At 34.2% G+C, this 20806-nt stretch overlaps 1 protein-coding gene across 5 annotated transcripts in view; it reads right to left on the bottom strand.

Annotated features, from left to right (window-relative positions):
* The window catches only part of LOC115878125 (large neutral amino acids transporter small subunit 2), a 113300-nt gene that overhangs the window by 11207 nt on the left and 81287 nt on the right, over window positions 1-20806 (bottom strand). For all 5 annotated transcript variants that reach the window (XM_030894495.1, XM_030894494.1, XM_030894498.1 and 2 more), the window contains exons 3-4: window positions 8880-9116; window positions 3277-3601 (exon numbers count right to left, since the gene is read on the bottom strand). In XM_030894495.1, the coding sequence (XP_030750355.1) occupies window positions 3277-3601; window positions 8880-9116 (562 nt within the window). The remainder of the gene's footprint in view (window positions 1-3276; window positions 3602-8879; window positions 9117-20806) is intronic.

The following is a 20806-nucleotide window of genomic DNA, read 5'->3' as shown; positions in this document are numbered from 1 at the left end:
ATTGCCCCAGCGTGGATGTGGCTTGAGCCCCGTGCTGCTTCACCCCCATTTCTAAGCCTGGATCGCCGACAGACAGTACAGAGATGCTAGACCTCCTCGCGCTGCTACTGTTTGAAGCAGGTTTACATAAAAGAACAGCTAAGTGTATAGTTAAGTTCTAGTTTTGCATTTAACATCTAAAATGTTTTCAGTCTTAAACAGTAACGTACATTTTAAATAATATCGTACAGACTATATTTAGTGGTTAGATTAATAAGAACATTTATGTCGATGCAGTAGTTTCAATGTGATTTAGATTTTAGGTTTCATTATATTACACCTTGTAATAGTATTACTTTCTATAGACATTATTATTACGCTATACTAACAAATGAATTACGAGATAGATTCTAGAATCTACAGGTTGCAACTAGCTCTTGCGCTTTAACACCGTTTAAATTTAACAATTTAAATAAAGTAATGCTACTTTTCCTATATTTTCTATAACGTTACACGCATTGTATTTTCTTTATAGTCTTTTCATAGAACATATTTAATATTATTTACATATATAGTTCTACTCGACAAGTAACCACTATAATAATTATATTAATTGTACAATGCTATTTACCATCAGAATTCATCACGAATAAATATAGTCATTAGTTTTAAGTATTATACAACTGTGTTTTCTTTCTCTGTACATGCCTGGCGCCCAATATCTATATATCTTTTGTTTATTATTATTGATTAATTTTCTCTCTAGTGAAATACCTTATCCACGACTGCTCTCCGATGAAAAGCTGCCGTTCGCAGTGGTAGTTGTTTAAAAAACGCTACAGCTTTTATTTTGCTAAAAGACTTGGGGTCAAGAAATGGGGTCAGAACATGAAGTACTGCTTTACCACACAGAAGTTCGTTGGCTGTCAAAAGAACAGGTCTTAAAGCGATTGTTTGAGTTGAGGACAGAAGTGTTACTTTTTCTAAAAGATAAAGGAAATTCACTGTCCAAATATCTTGAGAGCGAAAATGTGGTACAGGGGCTAGCGTATTTGGCAGATATATTTACTCAATTGAATGAGATTAACTTGTCTCTTCAGGGCTCTGCGGTGACCATCGTGGAGGCATCTGAACGGTTGAAAGGTTTTGTATGTAAACTGCCACTTTGGAAAAGGAGGGTGGAATCTGGTAACTATGCAAATTTTTCAATGTTTGAAGAGTTAATAGCACAAGGTGACGGCAATACGATATCAAAAATGCTACATAAAGAGGTGTCTAAGCATTTGGACACATTGCAAACTTCTTTTGGAGGCTAATTTAATTTAGAATCGCTTGAAAATGAAACTTAGGTGCGGGGTCCATTTATAATCGACACGGATAATATCAGCAATGAAGATCTCATTAAAGATTGATGATCAAAAGAAGTTTTGAAAGCTGAATTTCATGCAAGAGATCTTGGCGAGTTTTGGTGTTCTTTAAGTCAAGCTTACCCTCTTTACTACGTACCTTTGCCGAGGCAGGGTTCTTGGTTCTGGTCTCAATAAAAACAAAAAGTCGCAACCGATTGAACGTCGCAGATGATATGAGCCTTGCCTTGTCGAAGATAACCCCACAATTTAACGTTTTCATTGATGCTAAACAGCTGCATCCTTCTCACTAATTTACTAGTGTACGTGTAATAAATCTACTAATAAACATTTTCTTTTTATATAAATAAGGTTTTTTTTATTTTCCTCTATTATTTCTGATAGGGGTCCGTGGAATTGTACAAATTGCGAAAGTGGCCCGTGACTGCAAAAAGTTTAAGAAACCCTGCTATGGCCTGAATTATCATCACTCTACAGCTACAATTTTCTGTGATTTCTCTAAGGCTTTCGACTGTGTAAATCATAATATCTTAATTAACAAATTACAATACTATGAATTCAGGGGAGTCCCGCTCGAGTGACTTAAGTCATATCTTAGCAACAGAACTGGTGCTTGTAAGGATTGATACGTCTATGTCTTCTTGTAAGCCTATAGAATGTGGTGTCCCTCAGGGTTCAGTACTTGGCCCTATTTTGTTTTTGGTGTTTATCAACGACAATGAAAATCTAGACGTTAGCGGTAAAATCTGCCTTTTTGCGGACGATACTAGTTTCACTTAGAGCGGCCCAAATGTTGCGGCACTATATAATACTATATCTAGTGACTTATACACCATTAAATCTTGGTGCGATTCTAATGTCCTATGCCCCAACCTATCAAAAACTAAAGTTTTGTCATATAAAAGTACTCTACAACCTTTTGTACTTAATACTATATCTAGTGACTTATACACCATTAAATCATGGTGCGATTCTAATGTCCTATGCCTCAACCTATCAAAAACTAAAGTTTTGTCATATAAAAGTACTCTACAACCTTTTGTACTTAATAACACCAGTATTGACGTCGTGGACTGTTCTTCTAAGGAACTTAACTTATCAACCTGTAGAATAGCCTATTTGCCCTTTTTGAGTCACCTCTTCGTTATGCCCTTCCATTCTGGGGTACTTGCTGCGCAACAAAATTTGATCTTATTTTCAAACTTCAAAAGAGGTTCGATATTTATTGGGACTGAACAGTAGAACTAACTGCCAAAATTTCTTTAAACATTTCAAAATACCGACTCTTCCTTCTTTATTCATTTTTGAATCCGTTTGCTTAATCCGCAAGCACATATCTGCTATTCCCGAAAGGCCATCTCACAACTAACTACTTAGGAATGCGGAGCACGATCTATATCTGGCAACCCCGAGCTCAGAACTAGTTAAGGGCTCAATATTGTACAATACCAAAAAAATGTACAATCATCTACCTTTGAATACAAGTCGCTTTCATTCTTTCCCGCATTTCGCAAAGCTCTGAAATCATACTTACTGGAGAGAGCCCTATATGCGGTAAACGACTTTTTTGTTGATGTTTAATCATGAACAATTTTGATCATCTCATACACTGGTCAAGGGTCAAGTATTTAATATTTTATAACTCTTAAAATTATATCCATTTACAATTTTCCTATTGTAAAATTTCATGGATACGTCTTTTTTGTGTTCTGCAATTGTCCATGATGTTCTGTTTGTAATTTTAATGACTTAAATTTTTTGAATTGTATAATTTGTATTGTATATTTTTTATTGTTTGTATATTTTCTGTGCTTTTGTTTGTTTTGTAAATGCTGTGTCAATGAAGCTATTTTGGCTTTTTGCACTATAAAGCGTTATTTATTATTAGTGAACTTGTAACTCTAGCAGTTTAATACATTAATTAACTTACCATAAAAATGAGTGACGGCACAGGTGTCAGTCTTTTAACATCAATGAGAGCGATGGCTCGAGGCAAATGGCCCGCTCTAGCCCCAACGAAAAAGAGCCTCGCAGAAGCAAATATTGCACCGTTCAGCGAACCAAAAGTGGCGCAGGCTACAAACACGGGCATAACAAACGACACAAAGCCCAGCATCTTGTCGCCGAACGTCATGGCTACAGCATTCGAAGCTAGGATGTCGTAGGGACTCAACACGACGAAGTAGGCTATGTTGGTAACGACGTAGATACCGGTAACTAAAGGCATAGAGATGCAGATGGCCCGTGGAAGGTTCCTAAAATGTAAAATAATGTTTAATAAATTCAAATAAAACTTTCATTCAACTTTGGCGAAACAAAAATATTAAAGACAGAACAAAACCGAAAAAGCGCGAGTTTTTCGAAATGGTGGCAATTCAAAAAAATCAAAATACTGTTAATGACAAAAAGGACATACATAATTTAAATTTTTTTTTGTTACAAAAAACAAAAAAAAATAATCTGTATATACACTGAGATGCAAAAAAATGCAACGGAGAAATTTTTGGTCAAATTTAAAGTGTTATATTTTTGTTATTTTTAGCCCTATTTTCACGAATTTTTTAGCAAGCTGTATATAATTATATCGACTTTAATTCGTAAACTTAGCTTTTTATAAACTTTAGAACAGTGCACCTTGATAATCCGAATCATCATTATACCGAATTATTCAATAATCCGGACATGCATTTCAGTTGCATTATGTACTTTATGATCCGGATTTTATGATACTCGGTAATCCGGGTCTGCGTTTTAGGCCACTGTTTCATTCAAATTACATATTATACATTATGTAAATCTAAATCGGTGCTGGGGGATTCCCCGAACTTCCTAAATTCGGCCGTGTTTAACTTCTAGGCTTCACATAAATAGTTTGCGTCCTTGATTTGCTTGCAATGCATCGCGTCAGAAGAGTAATTACAATAAATTGTTTGTTGTTTGGTATATAAGTCATAGGTTATCAACACTTTTTTACGTGACTACAGACGTATTAGAATGACATCTAAACGAAAGCATATTACACTAATAATTAAACAGAAGTCCGATGTATTAGAAAGACTAGCTCGTGGTGAAAGTGGAAAAGTGTTGGCAAATGAGTATGGAGTAGGGACGTCAACAATTTCTGATATAAAAAAAACAAACAGAAATTTAAAAGGTATGATTAATTTTAAAAATCATTTCAGACATGTATTGTGTAACTAACTTCTAGATTTATCGCCAAATGTGATTTTGGTCCTGGCGCTAAAAAGACCCTACGAAAAGCCGAATATCCAGAAATGGAAACTTGTTTGTATGCTTGGTTTTGTACGCAACGATCAAGGCACGTCCCAATTTCCTATGAAATTTTATTTGCCAAAGCAAGACAGTTTTACACTGAAACCTATGGGAACGACAATTTTAGGACGACTTTAAAGACATGGTTTGCGTGCTTTAAAAGTGTGTGGCGAAAACCTGTTAAATGATCAAAGTGCCGTCGATCCTTTCCTTACTACATTCCCGGAGAAGGTAAAAGAATTAAACCTCGGACCTACTCAAATATACAACGCAGATGAATCTGCGCTGTATTGGAAGATGTTGCCTGAGAAAACGCTGGTTCGTTCTCAGAAGAAAACTGCACCGGATCGAAAAATAAGCAAAGAACGTGTTACTTTTCTGGAATGTTGTAACGCTGATGGTTCACAAAAATTGAAGCTGTTAGTGGTGGGCAAGGCGAAAAATCCGAGGGCTTTTAAAAACGTAAATCTTCCTGTAGAATATAAATCATCTATCAATGCATGGATGACTACAGCAATTTTTTTAGACTGGTTTCATTTCTCCTTTATTCGTGAAGTCAGAAGTCATCTGAAAAGCCTCAATTTGCCTGAAGGGGCCCTGCTGATCGTCAATAACGCCTCTAGCCATGGGTTTATAGAAGAGCTGACTAGTGAGGATGGACAATTTACGACACTATTTCTTCCACCGAATTGTACAGCACTTTTGCAGCCTATGAACCAAAATGCCATAAGACTGACAAAATTATTTTATCGGAAAAGTCTTTTAGCCCATATCTTATCTAGTAACGAAGAAAACGTTGTTAAATTGCTGAAAATCATCAACTTAAAGGACGCTGTTTGCCTACTATGCAATGCTTGGGAAAAAGTTTCTCCCGAAGTCTTGAAAAAGTGCTGGCATAAAATTATGATCCACGTGTCAAACACCAACCTGGACACTGAATATGACGCTGAAGATCTGATTCCTTTGAGTCAATTGCGGAACATACAATTTTTTAGACTTCAATACTTTTTATTGTTAATGTAATATATTTATTTCGATATTTCTGTAGGTACATAGAATTTAAAAAATGTTGTTTTTATTCTAGTTCTGCGATATATAAAATCTTATTTTGATATTAAGACGCAGTTTCATTGTAGAGTTTATACTGGCTGTTTTAAACATTATTAAAATATAGTTATTATTAAAATATATATATAGTTTGATCTCCACTCAACCACCGAGTATTCCACAATGGCGACGAGGATAAAAAATAATCAGGTTAGTCTCTATTCTTGGAAGGAAGAATACATATTTTGAAGGAAGATTTCAAAATAAAATGGGGGAAACTGAGAATCCATCATATTATGGAAAAATCAGAGAATTCAGTGCTCAAAATAGTGAATGGGTCATTTATAAAAGGCGTCTGGAAAATTATTTCACCGTAAATAGTATAACTGACAACGAGAAGAGGAAGGTATTGTTGCTTAATGCTCTGGATGAGGAAGCATATAAACTTATTTATAATCTGGCTTTGCCAAGATTACCCGAAGACAAGACCTACAATGAGCTCACCGAATTGTTCAACTCATTTTAAAGTGGCCGAGTCAGTGTTCGTAGCAAAGTTAAAGTTTTTCCACAGTTTCGAGTATTCCACAGTTAATTTATATTCTTACAGATGTTTCGAATATGCTGAATGTTCTCTCTGAACAAAATCTCACGGATTTGGAAATATCCAATTGGATTGAAAATGATGAGGATTTGTTACCACTGGAAGACGTAGATGGTATAGATGAACAACGCGAAAGTGATAATGAAGGTTCCGAAATGAATAATACAAACCAGACTGTTAAGGTTGTTAAGAATGATGAAGCAGTTAAAAGTTTTAATGGTTGCATTAAGTGGGCTGAAAAAAATGATATTCCTTTGACTGAAGTTCTTGTCCTCCAAAGATTAAAGGAAGCGGCCTTTATAATGAATCACAAAAAGAACAAGCAACAAAAAATTACAAATTATTTTACAAAATAAGTTAGTTTATTAAAAAAAAATATTTTTGAATGTTTTTATGTATGTTCTATTTTTTAATAAATATGTCAATTTCCAATACAAAACTTGTCTCGCTTCAGTAATCCGAATTATTTACTAATCCGGATCACCGCGGTTTTAATTAGTCCGGATTATCGAGGTCGCACTGTATTTGGCATATTATACAGAGTTAATCGAGGGGTTGTTTTTTATCCTAACTTTAAAATACCTTGTGCAATAATTTCCTGTGTAAATTTTCACTAGTAATACCACTAGAGGTCAAATTATTTCCGGAAATTTTTTCGAGCTCATGAATATTTTGAAAATTATCCCGAGTCGAAGACGAGGGATAATTTTCTAAAAATATTCAAGAGCGAGAAAAAAATTCCGGATTTAATTTGACCTCGTGTGGTATTCGGTAAGAAAATTCCACACCAAATTGTGTTTGAAAATCAAATAATTAAAATGTATTTTTCGATTTTTGGTCGACTTCATTATTTAGTTACTATGGCAACTAAGTGACACCCAAACCAACCCAAACCTAAAAACTATTTCAGTTTTGAAGCTGTCAAGCGGCACGACTTAAAAAAAATGTTTCGCTTCGGTCAAGAAAGCAAAGAAAATATATTCGCCAGGAGATTAAGCAGTTGACACCCGCGAATACTAGGAAATCGAAGTCAAGCGTATGGAAGCAGTTTACAAACTTTTGCGCAAAAATCGTATGATTTGGACAGAGCCGATATACCTGTGGAAGAACTGGCGCTCATTCTTGAAGACTATGGGTCAAAATTGAATATTTGCATCTAAACTACTCAAAATTCAAAGTGCTAAATAGAAAAAAGGTGAATAAAATAATGTCTAAATATTATATATATTTCATTAGACATAGATATTTAATTCAGTCCATTCCAAGTCCTAAATTTTCGCCATTAAGAAGAAAGGAGGTGTCCAAAGAATATAGAAAACATCTCAGATTTGTAATTGAAATGTATCAAAATTATCATGTAAACAAATAAAAACCAGACTCTCAAAAAGATATTCTGTCATTATAAACGTCAAAAAATTTCCAGTATAATTCGCTGTTGGGTGCCCACAAGGAGAAAATTTTCACTAAAATTTATCCGTTGCCATGGTGATTTGTCAAAAAAACACGTTTTGATTGGTTAAAAATTACAGGTGTGGAATTTTCCTAAAATAAAATTTTACGGTCAGAAGTACGGCCTTAGTTAATTTTTAATAGTGAAATGAACTTGCCACCAACAATTTGCAATTTTTTCAATTATCATTTCTTTTTGAAGTTTTTTTTTCAATATGACAAGGCGGCTTTGGTGATTATTGTGAACTATATATTATGCACTGCCCATCATGTTTGACGTTTGGGAAATGCTTGGCAGCTTCATTAAATGAACTTTGCTTGGTTGTTAAAGAAGAATGGGAAAGCATAACGCAATATGATACTTGCAGCCTCAATGACAGTATGAACGGACGTATACAGGTAGTTGTAGCAGGGAGCCAAGGGGGGCAATACAAAGTGTTTGGTTTGGGGGTATTTTTACAATTGTTTTTTCTGTTTGTATACTTCAGTATTTCAGATGTTTTTTTTTAATATCATTAGTTCTGTTATCGTTATTAATGTTTATTAAAACCTTTGCTAAAAAATCATGAAAATAGGGCTAAAAATAACAAATATATAACACTTTAAATTTAACTAAAATTTTCTCCGTTGCGTTTTTTTGCATCTGAGTGTAGTTCTTTAGGTGCGATTGATAAGTTTAGTAAGTTATAAGTTTTTGTAAAGAGGTTTAGTACTCGTATAGCTAGAATATTGTCCGGCGGAACAAAACTTACCGAAATTTTATTTATAATTTTTAAAAATGTGTATGTGTGTCAATTTTTTAAAGTTAATTAATGTAATTAAATGTTTGGACATGTGTGTGTAAATGACAAAATATATCTACGTTCAATAGTAAGTTTTTTTTCATTTTTATTGTAAAGAAGCCAAATTTAAAATTATTATTATCGTTATTTGTAGTTGTTCCTTGAAAAAGATCAAAATGTGATCGAAACGTTGGAATACTATTAAAGATTATGTTATAACTCTAATTGAATTGTATTATTAAAGGTAGACCAAATACCAAGAAAAAGTTAACCATAATTATAGAAAAGAGGGTCTAAGAAGTCAACAAAATATAAAAATAAAATATTGACATTACAGTCGTAAATTATGAAAAATTGGATTGATGCATTGATTAAACTCACTTGTAAGGATCTTGAAGTTCCTCCGTAACATAATTGAGGTAATTCCATCCGGAGTACGAGAATAGGCCGCTGTAAAAAGCTAGAGCTATGAATCCCGGGTCCATTTTGGTGCCCTCCATGGGCGCGTCGAAATTTTCAGAGTGTCCCGTAAATAGATGATAGGCTCCTGCAGCAACGATTATCAAAAGGGCAAATATTTTTGTGGCAGTAAAGGTATCCGTTACACGAGTCACCCATCTGTAAAAAATAGTATATTAAGAAAAATTAAGGCCACGACTGGAGATTTAAAAAACGATTTAAAATTAAATTATGTTATAATTGAATTGATTCTGCAGTTACTTGGTGGCATCAAACTTAATTTATTAATTAAATTCCACTATATTGAAATAATTTAATTAACAAATTTCCCAAGTAACACAACTTGCTTTGTAAAAGCTGAGAGAACTACTACATCACTAAATTATCCATCTTAATGATTTATTATTTATACTGTACCGGGTGTCCCACTAAGAATAGCTCTCGGCTGTATCTCGGAAAGTATTAGCCGTAGGGTTTACGGAAAAAATATTTATAACTAAAGGGCTATGAGAAATTGCTGGAAATTATTTTCAAGTTTGTAGAACGACCGCTAGGGGACGCAACTGCAACAAAAAATATGAAAATGGAGTTTTTACACAATTTTGCCTAGATAAGGTGTACTGTAAGTAATAGCTTCATAATCTTCAGTAAATTTTGAATATTTTTTGTTAGAGCCATTTCTCCTATCTACCAAAATAAAGTGTTGGGGGAAGGTTAGATCTGTTTTTATTTAAATATTAATAACTCTGGACTGGATGATCGGAATCCAACAAGCGAGGGCTCGTTTAAAAGAGCGTTTCTTACTCTATATTGTACCATATAGACAATAATAATAAGCTTTTGAACGTAGACGCTAGGGGCCGTTGTCTTACAATTTAACAAACATTGCGCGTAAAGAGTAGTAAAAGCTTAAAAAGTCAGCGAAAATCGCATTTTGATATCTTCTTTCAAATCGAAGATATTAGCAAAATTATAATTAAATACCAAAAAATAAACCAGAGGTATTAATATCTAATAATTAAGATATTAATAACAGTGAACAAGAAACGATGATTCAGTGAAGTGATAGACTGTGAGTGATAGAATGATAGACTTTGGATTGTTATTAGATCAACATTTTGATAGTCTTATCAGCGTTTTTTTTATCTTTTAATTGCTTTTTCAAAATGCCTTTATTATTTGAAATAGTTGAAGTTGTTGCCTAACCCAACCTAACCTAACCACAACTTTATTTTCGTAGATAGGGGAAAATGGTTTTAACAAAAAATATTCAAGATTTACTGAACATTATGAAGCTATTACTTATAGTACACCTTATCTAGGCAAAATTGTGTAAAAAACTCCATTTACTTATTTTTTTGTTGCAGTTGGGCCCCCTAGCGGTTGTTCAACAGACTTGAAATTAATTTCCAGCAATTTCTCATAGCCTCTTTAGTTATAAATATTTTTTTCCGCAGGCCCTACGGCTAATACTTTCCGAGATTCAGCCGAGAGATATTCTTAGTGGGACACCCCGTACAACGTTCTGTGGTGCTCATAGTGCTCAATAGTGCTCATATACCCAAAATAGGCACATTTTATAACTTTAATAAAAATTTTATTTTACCCTTAAACAGAATCTGGTGTAAATTGGTAGTTTTATAATCGCCTATAAAGTACATTATAAAGCATTTATAAATCAAATATAAAGCTTTTTCCCGCGGTTTTTAAGCTTTATAATTGTCCATTATAAATCACGTATATTATGGTATGAAATTCCTCAACTATAAAACCGATATGTAAGTACTTTATAAAATACTCTAACAATGTCACTAGATTGCTGTATACTCAACTAAAAAGCTTTTCAGTCATGCGCTTGTTATGTAAAAAGTGACCCTGACCGCCGGCAACTAGCTTTTTCTTTTAAATTTGTGATTTTATTATTGTTTTGGATGGTGAATTGATAATAAAAAGCTAGGATATGGAATAGACTAAGTATTTACTAGTAAATACTTAACCTAAATCTTACTATCGTCCTTTTAAAAGGACGCCATACAGAGCTCTATAATTTAAAGTATGGCGGTTGCCTGTGAGATGGAGCCACCAGTTTTGTTGTGGAAATGTATTCCGGATACTTCTAAACACATTTTAAAAAGCCTGGCTGTCAGTTTTTCAGATTTTTGTAAAAAGTAATCGTGTTTTTTAAGTCGTGTATTTTTTGGAAAGGAACCATGAGTAATTGGAAGTAAGTAATATAGATAGTATGAAAACTATTGGTTTAAAACTGTGTTCTTCACAAATACTCGTTTAGAGGTTAGGATATGTTAAAAATCGAATGCATACATTTACTATTTGCGGTTAGGGTTATTTTTGGTATCGTCCTTTTAAAAGGACGCTAGTAATTTCGGCAACCAATAGAATTTAAGTGGGAGTATTTTTATACCTAGGAAGTTAGAAACTTTTGATTTTTTTTATTCCGTTCAAAACGTTAATTTCCTTGCTACGCTCTTACTTTAATCTTTAAATTTTATTTCCAGCTCTAACCGGAGACCTCTTACTCTTCATGAGCTCCTCAATGAAGCTGAAAATGCGTATATTGAAAAAGATCACAGTCCTGTAGATATGGTTATTTTTCCGCCTGAAACTGGGAATGAAGACCATACTGACGAGGATTCTGGTGATGAGGAGTTTGTAGATTTAAATAATCTACCCGGAAGTCAGCTACGAGCACCAGTCGAAATTATTGGCCCGAATAACTCTAATTCAGAGACGGATTCTGACGATGATGTTCCTCTCTCAATATTTTGTGGCAAATCAAAACTTACTTCAAATAGTACGGAAGCAGAAAAGGAAATTATAACAGCAGCCAAATCTTTTTCATGGACAAATAATTCTACTGTTGCTAATTTTTCTGACTTTGACCCCAATGGAACCTCAGAACAATGCTTCTCCTTTGAGTTTATTCAAATTGTTTTTTGATAATGATGTTTTTCGCCTTTTGTTTTTTCACACCAACAATAAAATTACTGTAGACAAAACAACCGTCATGTAGACATAACTATTGAGAAAATACAATGCTTTATTGGTATTTTGATGGTTAGTGGCTACGTCAGAGAACCAAAACGGTTCATGTATTGGGAAACTGCTAAGGACTCTAATAATGAGCTGATTGCTTCAGCATTGTCTCGAGATCGGTTTACATACATAATGAAAAATATCCATTGCTGTGATAATAATGCTTTGGATAAAAGCAATAAATTCCCCAAAATGAGGCCGCTTTTCAATGCTTTGAATCAGCGATTTATGCTCTTTTCTCCGAATGAAGGAAATTACTGCATCGATGAAAAAAAGCAATTCTGGGCAGGATCAACTAGACTAGGTTATGTGGCATGGTTTGAACCATATCAGGGATCGTATAATCAGCAACATGTCAATCCTTATAAAGACCTGGGACTAGGGCCTGGTGTAATTTTACGTTTTGCTGATGCTCTACATGGATCAAAACCAGGAAATCATTTTCATTTCTACTTTGATAATTTTTTTACGACCCTTCCATTACTGGATATACTTACTCAGAGAGGCATAAAAGCTACAGGTACAGTAAGGGAAAACAGACTTGGTTCGTGCCCTATAAGTTCTTCGAAGATTCTAAAAAAATTCGAAACTTCCTATGACGTTAGTAATACTGCAAAAATATTTGTATGTAAATGGAACGACAATAATGTTGTTTCTATAGCTAGTAATGCATGTTAATCTGAGCCTGTTCATCAAGTGAAGCGGTATTCTCAGAAAGAGAAAAAGAACATACTAGTTGATCAACCAGATTTGATAAGAAGTTATAACGCCAACATGGGAGGAGTTGATCGATCAGATCAAAACATTGGGCTTAACAGGATTTCAATACTTTCCGCTCTTTTCCCATTGCATCGACATGAGCGTGCAAAATGCCTGGCAGATTCATAGACTTCAAGGAGGAAAAATGGACCAGCTTACATTCCGAAGAGCAATTGCAACTAATTTCTTGGAAACATATTGTAACATTTTTAGTTCGTTACATGTCTTTAGTTATAACGTCCTTCGTTTAGGCCGGAAAATTTATTTGACGCGCTTGGCCTAATTTTTACGTTCTCTAGTCAGCAACCCTGCTATCGTTTCACTGTTCTGTGGAGGCGCTGTCAACATCGCTCCAAGGTCTCTCCGCGCTTAACTTCACTTTTAGTCTGGCCTCTGGCCAGACGCTCACCTTCAGAGCCCTGCTTAGAGAAATTGCAATTATTTAAATCTTGCTGTATAATTTGAATCAGCTGCTATTTCGAAGCTACAGGTAAAGATGATATATTATCTTTATTAGATTCGTTATTATTATTGAATATTTTTAGGGTAGAGTTACGGATGTCCCAACTTAACTTGTATTTGTATTTTGCTGGCACGTTGGCGTTTAGGGAATCCAAGTCCCGGGACCAAAAATGCTTTCGGGACTTCCCGGGAGTCCCGAAACTGGTCCCGAAACTAAAATACACAGTATACCTATCTAATATCGATTAGATCTGTCTTGAGAAAATATAAGAAATTAAATTAATTTAACTTAGAACTCAGGTTTATTTATACTGCTAAATGGTTAACCAACAAAGATCAAAACAAAAAAAAAAAATTGACATGAACTCATGCGAACATGGCAAATATAAAGCTATAAAAAAACTATATAAACTAAAAAAATATAAGTATATAACGAGAAACATCACTTCTGTCCAAAGTATGACTTAAGTGGCACGAGGGCATTTAAGGATTTATCATCTAATCTTGAACGAAGCTTCCTACAAAATCCACCGGCAACTGAAAAAGCTCTCTCCGATTGGACGCTGGTGGGTGGAATGGTCAGTAAATGCTCGTAACATAGCTGCAAATATTGACAACCGCCATCCTGAAAAAAGATCATTTCCCGTTTTATAACTTTTGACTTTTGACAATCGATCTGGTTTTGCAGCTAATGACGTTTGTATGATTGCTCTTCTACTTGTTGAGGCAGTAGCAGATATTGCACTTTCAATAAATCCGTCTAACCTTTTTGCCAATGGAACTTTCTCAACCTGATTACTATTTCTGTTTCTTATCTCGGCCAGAGAAACTTCGTCTTCATCTGAAACAGCTTCTTGCTCTTGTACTTTGGATTGTGATAATCTTTGCACCAATCTGTCAAAGAACTTTAAGATTTCTCTGGGATCTGGCTTAGACTGGTTAAAATCTAAAGGATTGCTTAAAATTTAGTAGTACTAAGTAACTAACTAAACTTCAGTAGTAGTAGATAGAGAAACCCTGAAACGGCAATGAATTGGAGATTCCCCTTATTCCAAAACATTGAAAAGCTTTAAACAACTTTCTCCGTGTCGGCCTGTCGGGTATAATAATTGCGGTTTCGGGACCAAGTTGAGGTCCCGGGACCATCATTGAGTCCCGGGACCACTTTTTTTATGCTAAGTTCCGGGACCGTCCCGGGACCAAGTTCCGGAACTGGATACCCTATTGGCGTTCCTTTGCTGTTGTCCTCCAGAATGTTAAATGGAAGAAAGGATAGTTTTTTTTGTTTATTATTGAGCCCTTGGAAGTGTTTCGAGGTAGGTTTATTTTGTTTATTAGACCTTGTTTGGTTTTAAACAAGAGTTTCGTATTTTTAGGGTCCAAGGTATGGGCAGGTGTCCCATATATATGTATTGATTCCAAGGTTATGGTCCAAGTTACGGACTATTTCCAAGGTATGGCAGGTGTCCCATATCTATGTATTGATTCCAAGGTTATGGTAAAAGATACAGACATTGTCCTATGGTTGGATGCCCTATGTACGGATGTCCTGTGGACGAGTATCCCATGTAGGGATGGTTTATCTTATATATAGAGTGCCCCAGCGTGGATGTAGCTTGAGTCCCATGCTGCTTCTTTCGCATTTCTAAGCCTTGTCAATAGTTATGGCTCTATTGATTCATGGTGTCCTCATTCTGGCTTCTTTTGTTGTATTGGCCAACAGGATAGCCGAGAAACAGTACAGAGATGCGAGCCCACCTCACGCTGTTACTGTTTGAAGCATGATTGTATAAAGAACAGCTAAGTGTAGATTTAAGTTCTAGTTTTCAGTCGATTTTCAGTCTTAACATAATAACGTACATTTTAAAAAATATCGTACAGACTATGTTTAGTGGTTAGATTATTAAGAACATTTATGTCGATTTAGTAGTTACAATATGATTTAGATCTTAGGTTTCATTACATTACGTCTTGTAATAGTATTACTTTCTATAGATATTATTATTGCGCTATATTAACAGATGAATAACCAAACATAGATTCTAGAATTTACGGGTTGCAACATCTTTGATTTAACATCATATAAAATATATCAAATTAATTAAAGTACTTTTATACATTTTCTATAACTTTACATGTATGGTATTTTTTATAGTCTTTCATGGAATATATTTAATATTATTTCTAACATAGCTTAACTCGACATGGGTATAACCACTATAATAACACAGGGGAACAGTGATTCTGTGGCGCGGGTTCTAAGAGTCGATTTTGAGTAGTTGTGGTGTCCCAAATACGAGGAGTATCGTAAATAATCTTAATTGACTCTAGTTTGTGAGATAAAAAACTTTCATATAAATTAAAACAAAAATAAAATGAAAATTATTTATATTGAATAGCTATAATTTCAATGCCACCAGCTTTTATAGTATGTTATATTAAACTAAAACTAAGCTAATGAAACTAAAATATTTAAAAAAAAAAGTTAGGAGAAACGTTTGGTATATGACCGTCTCCTGTATCTTTGTTCTGGGCAATCTCTTTGTAAGGTCCAACAGTAATCCGCCATCATGTGGCGATCCCACCGGCCTTGGTATCTTTCTTCCATTACTTTTATGTCCTGATGGAACCGCTCCCCTTGTTCTTCGCTGTAATCGCCCAAGTTATCCGGGAATCGATCCAAATGGCTATGCAAGAAATGAATTTTTATACTCATATTAGCTCCTAGTTTTTCAAAATTTTTTAGCATCTGGGCGACAATTTCGCAATATTCTGCTGCCTTGTGATTTCCTAAAAAGTTTTTCACAACGGATACAAAGCTCTTCCATGCTTCTGCTTCCACCTCACTCATGTGATTTAAAAAGTTCTTGTCATTTATAAGAGTGCGGATCTGCGGACCATCAAAGATACCTGCGTTTAATTTCTCCATGCTAAGGCTGGAAAATGTCTGACAAATATATTTAAAACTATCACCATTTTTATCCAGAGCTTTAACGAACTGTTTCATGAGCCCAAGTTTAAGATGAAGTGGCGGAAGAATTATTTTTTCCCGGCTTATTAGGGGTTCATGAATAATATTGGCATTCCCAACAGTCATATTTTCTCTCAACGGCGAATCCTTTCTAGTCCAGTGCTCTCTTTTTGCCCGACTGTCCCATAAACAGAAAAAACAGGGGTATTTAGTGTACCCACCTTGTTGGCCTAATAGGAAGTTCACCATTTTTAAATCTACGCATACAGACCACTGATGTTGTACAAACAAAATTTTCTCTAAAACCAGTTTAATGTTTTGGTATTCCTCTTTAAGTTTAGTTGAGTGACCTATCGGGATTGAAGCTAATTTATTTCCATTATGCAGTAAAACACATTTTAAATGCGTTTAGAACTGTCTATAAAAGCCTCCAATCTTCTGGTCGGTATTTGGAAAGACCCATTAAATGTAGAAGTCCGGAAACATCGTTACAATATACCAAATTATTTTCCTCGGCAAAATACGGAAGAATGGTTTCCTCTCTCGTTCGATAAGATGTTATGTTTACCTCAGGCTGTAGGCACTGTTTTTCTTTAAGTCTTGATGCAAGAAGCTCCGCTGATTTCTGAGACAAATTTAAATCTCGAATCAAGTCATTTAACTCTCCTTGTGAAAAACCCCTCACTGTTGCAGTTGCACTACAATATTCAAATTCACTGTCGCTGTCACTTTGAAGGTCTATCACATGGCTGGGAAACTTAAATGTAAATGACAGTTCATTAAAAATAGTTTTTCCTCCAAGATGCAGAGGCGCAAAATATTAAAACTGTCAATATCAGCAATGCAAATGTCTATCTGACATTTTGACAATAAAATTTGATTTTTAACTGACACTCAGAGACGCTTTTGTTGTGATTTTACGGTTTGACTTCGTTTTGATTTGTGGAATTATTGTAAAATTAAATTCCTTCAGATTTTTTGGTAATGGATTCTGTTTTAGGCAATGTTTTTTAAAAACGGTGGGACAATTTGTGTTTTGTATAGACATTTATTTTTTATCATGGAGTTTAATTGTTGTACACCGGGTTTCCGAAGGATATGAAGGTAAGTAAATTAAATATATCTATTTACAGTTATATATTTTTTAAATTAGTACTGCTAATAAATGATAATTGCTGAGCAGTTATTTATTTTTTTTATGGTGCATGTAAGGAATTAACGACGCGCGTTGCGTTATATTAGTATGATCAGCAGATGATTAAATCTAATTTAATTTGTTTTTATTATTTCAGGTCTCAAACGGAAACAAACTGGGAATCCTGCCTACACCAAAATTATATTGCCGTATAGCCGTCTCCAATTCACTTCAAAGGGAGGAAAATTATGTAAAACTTCCTGCTGTTTGGTGAAAACCGCCAAAGATTAAATTATAACTGTAACAACTTAATATATACTATTACTAGTCTTTTTAATATTTTTTTTTAATTAATATCCGACATATAAGAACACTTTGTATGTTTTTAATTAAGTTGATTTATCGTTTATAATATGTTCGACCTAATTAAAAGCTCACAAAGTGTTCTTACATGTATGTCTAAATTTATTTTAAATTAACTAAAACAACCCCCCTTCCTCGCACCCCTCTCATCACCTAGTGTTTCTTCCTCCGACTACCAGGGGCGCCTTTGTATAATAAAATTGAAATGTATTATAAGTTGCCTATCTAATCATTTCGACATCATCACAGGTAAGGTTCGAGAAGGTTGTAAATATCGGCACTGGCAACGAGTCACTATGCAACACTGGCGATTTAGACGACTGTATATTTGGAAAAACCCAAGTACGCTTTTTATATTTATTCATACCTTTTATATTCACGGCACAAAAATAACAATCATCAGCATGGTTTGATGGCTCGCACCACGTCATCGGCACACCAAATGGAAGTCCTTTGCGTCCTCCTTGGGTCCAGTACCGAAGTGACTCTACACAAGATTTACAAACTTTATGAGGCACCCACCATTTATCCTGCTGTCCAAGATGCTTGCCAAAATATGTTTGGTATGCTTGTTTTACAAAACCGTTAATGTTTCTTTGTTGTTTTTCTTGACAGAATTTTCCACATATGTAGCAAAATTTGTTGGGATGGTTCACACAACACTTGCGTGAAGAATTCATTATTGTTTTTAAATATAACACCAACTTAAACGACTTAATAAACAAACTGATATAGTAGCAATTAAAACTAACTTTCTTTTATAAAATTCAGACGGTGACTAAAAAGCACTTGATATTAAAATAATTTTAATTATTAACTCTATCAAAATAATTTTAAACAGACGAAATGAAATGTCAGTGTCATAAAAAGATTTAAGCACTCGATTTTGTTTCATGGCCCGCTTAGATGCGATAAGTAAATTCGCAGCATAGGCATTTTAACTTTCTGTTGCATAGAATAAAATGCGTTAACGCTAACAGCAAATGAAAGTAGAGCCAATTTAAACAAAAAAGTTATATAGTTAGAACTTATTGTGTTTAATGTCTCTAAATTTACTACAAAAACTAATGCCGCAGAAAAAAGTTTTCTTTTTGTTCCCCAGTGTAATTATTAAAACTGTACAATGCTATTTACCGTCAGAATACATCATGAATGAATATAGTCACTAGTTTTCAGTAATAAACAACTTCTTTCTCTGTTCATGCCTGGCGCCCAATATTTGTATTTTTGATTTATTATGGTTAGTTAGTTTCTGTCCAGTGAAATACCTTATCCACGACTGCTTTACCAACGAAAAGCTGCCGTTCGCAGTGGTAATGTTTTATAAAAAATGCTACAATATAAAAGAGGACGACCAAGATTATCAAATACATGCCCATTCCCGATATGATGGAATTGACCATCTAATTATATACCAAGAGAAGCAAACAAAATGTGGCAATTGCCACAAAAAAGTGCAGTTTAGGTGTGAAAAATGTGACATCGGGCTGCACCCCATGGACTGTTTTAAAGAGTACCATCCTATGTAATGTACATTAAAATATTTTACATTTTTTGTAATAATATTTTTTTTGCACAATAATTAGTAGCCCCTATTACTAGTGGCCTTTTAAAAGTACCGAAGTTTTTCTCAAAATTTTGCAGTTTAAATTTTTAAAAAAAAATAGGCATGAGTAATTATGATCAATATACGTTATAAACAAACACTTTTATAAATAATTTTAATTTTTCTCCGAAAATATATTCAGTAATGTCTGGGTTAAGTCCCAGGCGCTTATTTATGAAGTTGAGTCTTTTTTTATTATTTGTAGCATGTTCAAAATAGTGCAAACTATAGAAAGGGGGCAAAAGCGGTTGTGCACCGTTCCCGAAAAATGGGAAGATGCGGGATTTATATACTGGCCCAAATCAAAAGTAGACAAATTAATTTTAGAAGGTAGCTCAGCTCCTTCGAGCGGTTGGCTTGAGATGAATTGTGTTTTAAAGAGGAGGAATCTTGCCAGCTACGAGGAGGCCGAACACAAAATTTCAACCATGATGTATGTCACTGACACAGATGACCACCAAGGAATATTGCGGAAAAAAAGAAAAAAAAGCAAAAGTACTGCTTCCTAAGTCATCCCGAGTAGAAACTTCTTCTGCCAATTTTAATGAAGTAGCCTTAGCATGTCTTGTAAGTGCCTGAAGTTTTTGTACAATAATAATTGAGAATGTGTTTAATTTTGTTCCAGGGTCTCATTACATTTTTTACAGGGTTATCACTATACAAGGTGTCCCAGAAATAAGTGCAAGTATTTTAACTGGTAGTATAGTTCAACTTCAGAAATATGCCTATGAGGTTTTTTGGCGAATTTTTTTTTTGAAAATTCGAAATTTTTTGGAATTTTTTTTAGTTTTTAGTTAAAAACCATAATTTCTTTATAATATGGCAACATAGGTATTAGAAATTTACAAAAAAGAAAATCCAGAAAAGATCCAGTGGTTCTCAAAAGTTTAATAATTTTTTTTGAAAATTTTTAAAGTAAAATAACTCCGTTATTTTGGACTTATTTGAAAAACGATAAAGAGAAAATATCTTTCTTTTATCGAGATCTACCACCACTTAAAATACTTGCACTTATTTCTAGGACAACCTGTATATTGATATCTGTGATACAGAGTGTCCCATTTAAAATGAGTCAGTCTGCTGGGACATTGTATATTTCATGTTATGGCATTTTCCGCTGACCAAAATAGTGTGCAACGAATGTATTTAATGCTTCTCATTTTTAGGTATGAATTAACAAATAATAATGATGGAAATACATTCAGTGCACACTATTTTGGTCAATGGAAAACGCTATTAGTGGTGTGTGAGTTTACCAAATAATAATTTCCTTTTTAAGCTCAAAATACAACATAATTGTGCCAAGAGTATGAACAATTACCACTACTGGATATGACTAAAAATAAAGTAGAAATATTAGAAGATGTTCAAATAGTGGCACCATCAGGCAAGAATGTCAACAGCTAAAGTGTACCTGTCTATACAGTAAATATGAACAATAATCTAGAACTTGATGAACAATTTTTACTGGAAGAAGAGCTATCAATTCAAACTAAAAT

This window comes from Sitophilus oryzae, unplaced genomic scaffold (genome assembly GCF_002938485.1).
Source record: "Sitophilus oryzae breed Bouriz unplaced genomic scaffold, Soryzae_2.0 scaffold_1500_pilon_pilon, whole genome shotgun sequence".
In the NCBI taxonomy this organism is placed as follows: Eukaryota; Metazoa; Arthropoda; class Insecta; order Coleoptera; family Curculionidae; genus Sitophilus; species Sitophilus oryzae.
The sequence above is the reverse complement of the archived record's forward strand: the minus strand, read 5'-3'. Positions and strand labels throughout refer to the sequence as shown.